Source organism: Pavona decussata, unplaced genomic scaffold (genome assembly GCF_977016875.1).
Source record: "Pavona decussata unplaced genomic scaffold, jaPavDecu1.1 SCAFFOLD_127, whole genome shotgun sequence".
NCBI classification, from domain to species: Eukaryota; Metazoa; Cnidaria; class Anthozoa; order Scleractinia; family Agariciidae; genus Pavona; species Pavona decussata.
The window spans coordinates 1056926-1067535 of NW_028145541.1; the positions used below are offsets into that span (position 1 = coordinate 1056926).

Below are 10610 nucleotides of genomic sequence, written 5' to 3' on the forward strand. Positions count from 1 at the left end.
ATGCATTTTTCAGAGATAATGAAGCTTCAATTTGGTAAGAAAAACGCCATACATGGCTTTGTATTTTTCTGTTTTTTAGCTTACCGTAATTGTTACTTATTTATCTCTAAAAAAAATGCGTGGTTACCCCCAATTTTCTTTTTTGGATTTCAATAGCCCTTGCTAAGATCTGCTTTTCCCGCACAATCTTTATTAGTAGTCTCCTCCCAATGGAGGTTAGCAGTATGTAAGACACCTACACATACATGTCAACTCTCCTGGATCATTCGAGACTCTCGGGTACGAAGCGAATCTCCGGGAGATATGGTGACCGACGGGAGATCCAACAGCCTCGTTCCCAGAGCGTACGATCTTTGGTCAGCGATTGGATCGCGGGCGTTTAAAAAAACGCGGGGGTTCTGGGGACGAGAATGGGAGACCGGGGAAAAGCAACTTTTGATCTTTTCTCCACAATAGGCTAAGATTTTAATCCCCAGTTTTCCACAAATCCAAAAACTTCGGTTTTAAAATTCATGTTATGGTTCCTGGGTACATTTTCGCGCATTTTTCACTAAATTTTTTTCCAGACATTTACAGGAAGTAGAGCGATTTTGCAGGAAAGTTCTAGGGAGGGCGTTTTCTTTGAGGGGAAGTCGGTTGATGATTTGGGAGGGAGGGAGTTCGAGCAAAGGAAACTGGAAATATCTAGATTTCGCGAGATGTTAGCACCTCTGGACTATGTGAACCTAGAAATATGGACCTAGTGAATATAACATTTTGATAGAAAGGAAATTCCTCTTACAAAGTCCGTACTGTAAATTACATATCCTTGCTTTTTCCCGTTGATTTATGGCCCGCATAAATCAACGGGAAAAAACTCGGTCCGTAACGTACAGTACGGGCCGAGAAAACGAGGTTAGTAACATATTTATTTATATCTCTGAGGTTAATCGGGCGCGCGCCTTACAGTGAAACACGGCCCGCAAAATTGACTAATCACACAGCGCGTACTAACTGAGAGATATAATAAAGATTTTTATTTTCTTCCGTATTTTTTATACTTTTCCGTTTCGATTTCGTTACAATTTTCTTCTGTTTGTGTACTGCTTCAGTTGACAAAGGTCGGCGGCGAAGAAGTAATTTTCTTCAAAACGTCGACGTAGCCAGATTGAGGAACAAAGAGAGCCATAGTAACGGAAGATTTTTCATTGGAATTTAAGAAAAATAACACCGCATATTTAACTTTTGGTGTTGTGCATGAATTAAGGTTTCTGCTTCGAACAATTGCGGGTGTAAGAAGAATTTTCGGCAGGAACGGGTTCAAGTTGATCGACTCCTCGTTCACTGACAATCCTCAGCTGTGTTAGGAAAAAGCTTAGGTAAGAAAACATGACAGTTATTTAGCTACGACGCGACACGCGAAAATTTTTCGCTTCCCTCGCAGTTCGCGTCTCGGTCGTAACCTTGAATATAAACGAACACACACGCTTTATGCCAGCCTCCGGCGAGCTTAACAAAGATATCAATCATTTTCCTCGAAAATAAACGGATAATCTGATGCGACATCAAGAGCAGTTTGTATTTCATAGGCAAAGAATTTGTAAAATCAAAAGCGTTGTGCTTTTTATTAGAATCAAATTCAGTAACTTCTAAGTGACTGCAACCCGGTGCTCAGAACAACAGAGAAAAGACCAGTACTTAAAATGTATTCCACGGCTACGGGACCTTTTTTGAACGAAAGGTTACGCGTTGTTGTTGCTCTGTCAGTTTTGCGCATCTTTCTCGTAACATAAGCTTAAATCAAACATGGCGGCCGACTAAAGAAGTCGATAGACAGACGAAACTAGTAGTCGCCGAGTAAAAGTATAAAAGTGTTTACAAACTAAAGTTACGAAGTTTTGAACAAAAGGTTATCGCTATTATTGCTATGTTTTGTGCATCTTTCTCGCGGGCAATACAAATCAAATATGGCGGCCGACTAAAGGGGTCGATAGACAGACGAAACTAGTAGTCGCCGAGTAAAGGATAAAAGTCAGGGGCACCCAACGATAGTTTTCAGATCCATTGAAACGCTATTTTTAGCTATCTGGAGAGCCTTTAATGCTCTGTAGGTTCATTTCAGGCCGCACTATAATATTTTTATCTGTTCGGTCATTCTAGGGCGACGTAAGTCTTTTCGAATCTTTGTCCATTTCCCGAAAACCTTAGAACTTATTTCCTTTCCGAAAATCTTAGCTGACCTTTTTTCGGCCCTCGATACGGTATTTTTATCAATCCGAAAACACTAGGCCTAAAGTTTTCCATATCACGAAAGTTCGAAGCGAAAATTCCCTTTAGAAAATTGTGGGGGATTAAGGGCCTTCCGAACAGATAGTTTACCGAAACGATCCGTTGGGTGCCCCTGAAAAGTGTTCACAAACTAATGTTACGAAGTTTTGAACAAAAGGTTATCCCTATTATTGCTATGTTTTGTGCATCTTTCTCGAAGGCAATACAAATCAAATATGGCGGCCGACTAAAGGGGTCGATAGACAGACAAAACTAGTAGTCGCCGAGTAATGGGATAAAAGTGTGTACATATTAATGTTAGGAAGTTTTGAACAAAAGGTTATCCCTACATTATTGCTATGTTTTGTGCATCTTTCTCGCGAGCAATACAAATCAAATATAGCAGCCGACTAAAGGAGACGATAGCCAGACGAAAATACTAGTCGCCGAGTAAAAGGAAAAAAATGTTACGAAGTTTTGAACAAAAGGGTATATCCATATTATTGCTGTCCGTTTCGTATGTAAGCTTAAATCAAACATGGCGGCCGACTATAGGAGGAGTCGATAGACAGACGAAACTACTAGTCGCCGAGTAATAGGATAAAAGTGTGTACAAATTAACGTTATGAAGTTGAATATTTTCAATATTATGAGTTCAGGTTAGACTTCTTGGCTTCAACGAATAGAATTTCTTTAGTTTTAATTTATTTCTTTTATCCACTATTTTTCAGTTATGCATAAGGAAAAACAACTAAGCGTAATTTTTTTTTTTAAAAGTGTATATGACAGAATTTAGTTTATTTGCTTAATCAAATCCTCATGTTGTCCTCGAATAGAAAAAAAATCCTTGCCAATATTCTTGCCTGCGTTTGAGTCGTAGTCAAATTTCATTTCCGGTTGGGTACAATTCCGCTCAGGACGGGAGACTGAGGATAGTAGGACTGTGACGTCGATACAGGAAAGCTAGTCTCGCGATTTCTCAGTTCCTCATTTGTTTTTCGTGTGCAGAAGAAGAATTCGCAAACTGTGTGGACGAGAAAAATATGAATGGGATTGTTAAATAATCAGTATGAAACAACAGTGAAATCACAAGACAAACCGTCCGGAGCAGAAAGAGAGTGTGAATGAGCCATTAATCTCACTTTCTCATCGAAAGGTTGAAGACCAAGGAAAGAATAAAACAGTAGCAAAAAAATGAGATGGATAGTAAAGGTAAGGAAGATTTTTTTCTACGTATTTTCTCTTTCTAATAAGATTAAATTTATAAATACAGTAGACTATAAAAATAAGCGAAAAACGGAACGACGTTTCGGTGTCATCTTGGCACCATTATCAAGTAAAGAATTTAACAGTTACTTTTAGTCTTAATTTAATTTATTCTACTTCACACCTCTTTACTTTCTGTATAAATTATCTTTTATGTTTCATTATTCACTTGATAATGGTGCCAAGATGACAACGAAACGTCGTTCCGATTTTTTCGCTTACTTTTACAGTCAACTGTATTTTCTGTTTCTATAAGGAAGATGCTCTCAGCCCATCAGATTCGAAATTTCAAGGTCTTAGTGTCACGCACACGTGTGCGGTTATCATAAGCCCTGAAAACATTTTCGATCTGCCATTTTCGCATTCTCGGCCCCAGACTCTTCCGGCTGTCAGTCATGCGCAAAAGGGAAGAGCTCTGGGGTCGAGAATGCCGTTTATTGGACTAGAACTAGCTTGCACACGAGGCTTAAGCGCGGGGAATCCTTTCACATGCAAATAGTTTTTAATGAATTCCCCTTGAAGATCGAGCCTCCGTTGCAGGCAAGAACCAATTCAATACCGAGAATACGAATATGATCTGATCTAGCTATCGAATTGAAGTTCGCGCTCAAACTCTGAATCGAGTAAAATTGAAACGGGGCTTACTAATACATTTCCTAGTTCACTTAAATCATTCTTGAAACTTAAAGAATCAAGACTCATGTCCACTTTTCAGAACACATTTTACGTTTGAAATAAATTGACCAAAGTGCCTTTTACCGCTCTCAACGCTCATTGATCATGAAGTGGTTATCTTTGTTTGCAGTTAAAGTTGTGTTTAACCAACCTCGGAAGCAAGAGCTCAAATGGAAAAATGGCTCTTTTGATTATAGCTGCAGGATTAATGATGTATTTAAATTGGAGCAATCACTCGCTCGGTAAGTAGTTATCTCATCTTGTTTTTTAATCAAAGTCGTCAAGCCACCTTTTGATACGAAAGTTTTCGAAATCGTGAACAATTTTTTCCCTTGCTTGCACTAGTACACATTTCCTCTTGCTTGGCCCCGGTTTCTCATTTCCTGATCTTGGCTGCCGCGCTTGGCCCTGGTACACTTTTCCCGCGATTGGCACCGGTTACTCATTTCTTACCCTTGGCAGCCGCGCTTGCAATCGGTTACACATTTCCCGCGCTTGGCACCGATACACATCTCCTGCGCTTGGCACCAGTTACTCATTTCTTACTCTTGACAGCCACGCTTGCCACCTGTTATTCATTTCCCGCGTTTGCACTGTTTTCCTTACGACCATCCTGCGCTTTGCCCCGGCTACATATTTTTAGTTTCAATTCTGGTTAGGGGCACCTTCTTGTGAGACTATTGAGAAGCGGTAAATAAATCGTATTCATGTTATTTTGGGGCATCTTCTGTTTTCGGGATAGACAGAATAGGATTCCCTTCAAATCTGCCCCTGGTGGCAGACTGAACGGAGTAGATTACTCAGAATAAGAATATTGATGCGTTCTATTGGAAGAGTTTTCGGTTTAATAGGAATAGGCAGAATTGCGTTCTTCTGGGGAAAGATATTCTGTATATTCTCTTATTTCTAAACAAGCTAGAAATAGAAAAGTCAAAAGTCACGCTAATGAGATTCATGAACTGTATGATAGACATTACAAGGTGTCTCCTAACCTTAATTCTTACTAAAACACAAATAATTCTGTCAAACATGAAGTCATATAAAAATGACGAAAAGGTCTGTGTTATACGAAGTACCCAAAATCAGGGTTAGGTGCATTTCTGGAAATGACGGCTTTTCCTCTCTTTTCCAAATAGATAGAGTTTTTAACTACATGTACATCACATTCTTTTTAGGTACGAGCTGCGCCACAACTAGCATTACCGAAGATGACTTTTTGTTTTGTTCACAAAATGGAGAAGACGTAATTACGAAATCTAGCGTCAGGGAAATTGGGACACCGCTGACTAGAAAAGGTACTGTTATCAGTGATACAATAGAATGCCAACAGTCTTTTTTCTCCTGTAATAAAGATTGAACTACCGCGCATCGTAGTTATTAATGAGAATTTAAAGATGATAAAATCGACGCTGTAAAATAGTTTCAACCAAAAAAGATTGAAACTATTTTATAGCGTCGATTTTATAATCTTTAAATTCTCAGTCTTTTTCGTCCCTTTAAAGTTCTGTAGCGCGCGATGGATCAAGCGAGCGCCGAAGATGCAAGCCACGATCCCTCCCCGTTCACTTTCTAATTTGCATAATTTTACCGTTACTTTTGCGCGCGTGATCTGAGGGAAAAAGTAGGACTGCTCCGCCGCAGTCTATTGATACAACAACAACAACTGGAAGCTGTTCTTCATGGAACTGTATTTGAACAGTCGTACTCGTACTCAAATGTAAAGGTTCTTATCAAAACAAAAGGGGAAACTTATGTGACTTAAACAGAAAATCTTACAATTGAGGTTAATATTCAAGATTCATTAGTTAAGTGACAAGGATGTCACTCCAAACATTTGTAGAATGTACCAGTGCGAACATCTGAATTTCAAAAATCGTCATTGCGCATGCGCAACTAATGCCAGTTCCTTATCGTAACCGCGCATTAGAAAGAAAAGTCCTTTATAACAACGAAGTCAAAGTTAGAAGAAAGGAGTTTTCTTGTTTCCGTCGCCGTGGTAACCGGTTAATGCACTTAAAAAGGAAAGGGTTAGACACATTCGAAATAAGTATCACTGAAAGTGCCCCCCCCTCCCCTCCCCCCATCATTTAATGTATATTTCGTTTTGAAATTTGCATTGCCCTCTCGTTACCATTTCGGTTTCAAGACACTGAAAAAACATTTTTCCTTCCAGTTTTTTTGACGATAGGAATTCCCACAGTTAAACGGATTTTCAACGATAAGAAAGCAAGTTACTTGGTAGAAACTTTGCACTCTCTCCTCGACGAAAACCTCCCAGAAGAGGAACTTGCAGATATATTAATTATTGTATTTCTTGCCGATACTGAAAAAGCAGCGCGAGAGGAAGTTAAGGAGATCTTGAGATCAAACTTCGGCCAATACCTGGACATGAATTTAATTCACGTGATTGAAGCCCCACCATCGTTCTATCCTCAGCTAACAGGACTAAAACAGACTCTCAAAGATAGCCCAGAGAGAATGTACTGGCGATCAAAACAGTGCATGGACTATGTGTTTATGTTTTATTACAGTCATGGGCTTTCACAGTATTACTTACACCTTGAAGATGATGTTACGGCTGAGCCAAATTACATGGCGCAAATACGAGATTTTATCAACCTGAAAGGCAACACGAAGTGGGACATATTGGCGTTTAGTAAATGGGGGTTTATTGGAAAACTCATTCACAACAAGGATTTGCGTAAATTCGGTCGATTTTTAACGATCTTTTACAACGAAATGCCAGTTGACTGGTTGTTACTTTTGTACATGGAACTACAGAATGGAAAAAACATGTTGAACGATAAGACAAATGAACATATTTGGAAGAAGGAGCTCTTCCACCACATTGGTCACCAGTCTTCCTCGCTTGGGACGTGAGATATAGTCACCAGGCTTTCGCCGGTGGAATACAATTCACTCTGTTGTTTGTGTGTCATATCTTTTCAAGACGTCAAAACTTGCTACTATATCAGCATATCACTATAGTTGAACCTGGTGATGCGACTACCACCAAACCTTGAAATTTACTCTTATTTTAAGCTGCGGTCTTCGTTTTTATAAGAGAATGATTAAAGTTTGTTTTAGAAAGGCGTAATAACCGGCAGACGGTTGTAAGAACATGGTAGTCGTCATGTTTTGTTTTTACTTTTTTTAGCTCAAGACAGTTATGCCAAATAACAATATGGTGCTTGTACATATACTCGCGTCAGGTCTATTCCCCGGGTCACTCTCTGCGCGTGTATAAAGTGCATTAGTTTTCCCTCCACTCACGCATCGCGTCTCGCGCTTCCGGCGCGCGTGGAGGCTCGTGCCTCGTGTGCTACACTTCGCGCTTCAAATTCGTCTTCGCCTCCTCTCCTTCAGGCGCCTGTCAAGCGGGCTTCTTGCATAATTTAACGCTGTTCTATGAAAGGATTTCTGCGCAGCTTGTATAATTATCCCGGTTTAACCTGTTTAATAAAGCCTCAACTAAACCGGTTGTCCTCGATCCTTCAGAGTATTTGCGTGTTAGAACAACAGGCCTAATGTAGCTGAAGTTAGATGTCAAATGTCGCTTAAGCAAATGATCATCATTTTGCGCTCTCTCTTCGCCGTAAAGCCATCCAAGGTCAACTCCTAATAGCTGTTCGGTTTTTTCCGACAAATCAAGCATTCGTATAATAGTTGGAACTGCTATTTCCATAAAGACCTGGTGCTTCTGGAAAATAACAGAAAGTTTTTCAAACGCTGAAGCATGTTCAGTTGGAATGTAGAAAAGATTCGAGAAACTGCGATAACACATGTTTACACCTCGTCCATTCCACAGTAAAGCATTCATTGAGTTTTCTACATCCCAGGAACTTTCTTGTTCTTTTTTCTTTTTGTCAATTATTGCACGCTTGTAAGCGTCATTAAGATAAATAATCTCTTTATAAGCCTGTTCGCAAGCTTTGAGCCCCCACGGAGTGTACCACCATATCCAGGACTCGCGCGGTTGCTCGAACATCGCCTGGCTACCAAGTTGTTCTGGGCTCTCCCATATCCGGGATCTGCTCAAATTTGCAATGCTCCGGTAGTTTAAAAACAAATCATTTCTCGTGAATAAATAACCCTTAAATCCTGGATGTGATCTTATCGCAGTGCCAACACACTCGTAAGCTGTAACACCATGAAGCATATCCACAGAAATAATATTATATTCCCGTTTCTTGGGTGACCCGGCAGGTCCACAATAAACAATGTTAGGAAAATAATTATTATATAGTTTCTCCAAATATGGAATTGTATCGTACAAAAGTTCCACAAATGCTATGACCAATAAAAGATCCTCAAATCTGTCTTGTTGACAGGTAATTTTGCTGTAGTTTACTCCATGATCAGAGTCGAAGATATTTCGGGCTCCTCGGTTTTGTTCATTCATGGTGTAGTCTGCTGTTTCAGTATCAGGCCGAACGTAGACAAGAAGGTAGCCTGTTTAAAGGAAATATAAAAAACAAACATAAAGATTATAACAATGGCCAATTTTACAGTTGTATGCTTAGGAACCTGGCCTTTGGGTGGAAGCGAGGCTGGAGTACAGCCTCGCTTCCACTCAAAGGCCAGGGTACTAAGCATACAAGTATAAAGAAGGCTATTAGCATATACTAAACCACTGGACACTGTTTTTCGCTCTCTCTGATTGGTTACTCGAACTCGGGGTTTTATTTGCCTATACACCTCCCAACTATGTCCTAAGTCAGAATACAAGCGACTAATTGTGGCTATCCACTGGTTTGGCATATTTTGAAATAATTATTTACTTCAGTGTCGGTCAGTAGTGGTAAATATTTACCTCGCCGCTTTGTGGCCCAGTAAATATCCGACGCTATCCACCTTCACTTGGATGAATAAAATTTTACTTATTTCACAAATCAAATCAGAGACATCACCCATTGGAAACAAGCGCCGCAATGCCAGCCTCGTACATCTTTCTACAGGAAAGAAGGAAGACTGGTTTGCTTTTCCGCTCTTTCAACGATTTGCTTTGGTGCCTGCAAAAGAGGAAGGCGCAGCTCCGAGTTGGATATAAGTTAACAAGCGACGTGGCTGTCGAGATTCATGGTCTTACCCTCACGTGCCACAAAACCTGTTTTTGTTATCAATTCAACTGAAAGACTTTGGCGTTGAAAGATCGACCTCAAAACTTCATAGGTTCCCTTGAAGAACGACCGGTTCAAAAACCATGTCGTGGCGCTTATTCTCTCGGCCCTCGATTCTTTTATTCGTCTGAGCTGGTGCCAGTTTAGATCATCTCTTCAGCGGAAGCATTTTATGCGTCGGAGAGGAATCTCGCATTATGCGTCTTCCAATATAAATACGGCCCTAAGTTATATATGAATTTAGTGCCCTCAGGTAATATTTACCGATGAATTTGTTCCGCTAGGCAATACCCATTAGTTTATTTGGCTAAAAAGGATTTATTTAAACTCTTATTTTTTGTTCTTTTTTTTCCGATCCTCGACTTTGCCACTCACCCCATCGTGAGGTTGACTTCGTTTTTCGGGTATGTGTGCTCCTTTTTGCGACTCGGGTTAACGAAGCCACTTTTGACAGGTGTAAGATCTATTGAACGCTTGAATGAATGTTTGATGGGGGACCAAATAATCTCGTGAATCTGACTAAAGATCAGACAAATATCCAACGTTATTGACCCAAGTTGGTAAACAACTTCAAAAGAATAACGCTTTCCTATGCTGTTTCTCTTAACTTAACGAAAATCTTATCTCACCTTTCGTCACGATTAAAGCAACAGAGCACAGAGATATGATCAATAATCCCAAAAACCACATGCGAAGACAACAGCGATGCGAGGCCATGCGTGATCCAACATGGCTATGTTCCTTCCACAACATGTGTTCAAAATGCTTTGAAGTAATTCATCTAGTTTCTGCTCCTGGGTATTGAACCCTTCTCGAAGTAGTCAATCAAATTTAATGGTGAATTGCTTTCTTTTGTGCTATAACAGCGCAGACGAAGTAAGGGACAATGGCGCATGCGCGGTTGATTTCTCTCGCTGGTACCTGTCAGCTTCAAGCTAAGTTTGTTGCGCGTTTAATGAACATGGCGGATTTGACAAACTTACTACAAAAGCTGCAAACAAAAGCTTCCAATCTTTACGCTTCTACAGCTGCAGGTCGAATTTTGTTGCTATGGGAAAGAAAACGTCATTTACTGGCGCCAAAACGCAAAAGGAAACCTTGTATTTTTGTTCAAAATTTGGTAGTATTGTTTGACGATTTCGTTGAAGTGTAATGTCTGTGCTGAGCTTGAAGTTGACCGAAAAACGTACGTGAAGTTATTTTCTATCAATGCTTAAAAGATGAGAAAATAAGAATCAAGTGAGATTAATTTTCTCACATACATCTTAGTCTTACATGAAACTTCATCACCGAAGGCTTGCA

The 10610-nt window shown here is 40.0% G+C and overlaps 2 protein-coding genes across 2 annotated transcripts; one reads left to right on the forward strand and one right to left on the reverse strand.

Moving 5' to 3' along the window:
- Positions 1-1248: 1248 nt before the first annotated feature.
- On the forward strand, positions 1249-7669 carry LOC146469089 (alpha-1,3-mannosyl-glycoprotein 4-beta-N-acetylglucosaminyltransferase C-like). The gene is made up of 5 exons (XM_085123617.1): positions 1249-1358; positions 3404-3459; positions 4319-4430; positions 5364-5483; positions 6362-7669. Exons 2-5 carry the CDS (start codon positions 3442-3444, stop codon positions 7066-7068), a joined length of 957 nt encoding a protein of 318 aa, XP_084979743.1. The 5' UTR covers positions 1249-1358; positions 3404-3441; the 3' UTR covers positions 7069-7669.
- On the reverse strand, positions 7595-10185 carry LOC146469090 (uncharacterized). Its single transcript, XM_085123616.1, has 2 exons — positions 9938-10185; positions 7595-8640 (listed from the first exon to the last, which is right to left on the reverse strand). The coding sequence occupies exons 1-2, from the start codon at positions 10059-10061 to the stop codon at positions 7595-7597; spliced, it is 1170 nt and encodes a 389-aa protein (XP_084979742.1). The 5' UTR covers positions 10062-10185.
- Positions 10186-10610: the final 425 nt, after the last annotated feature.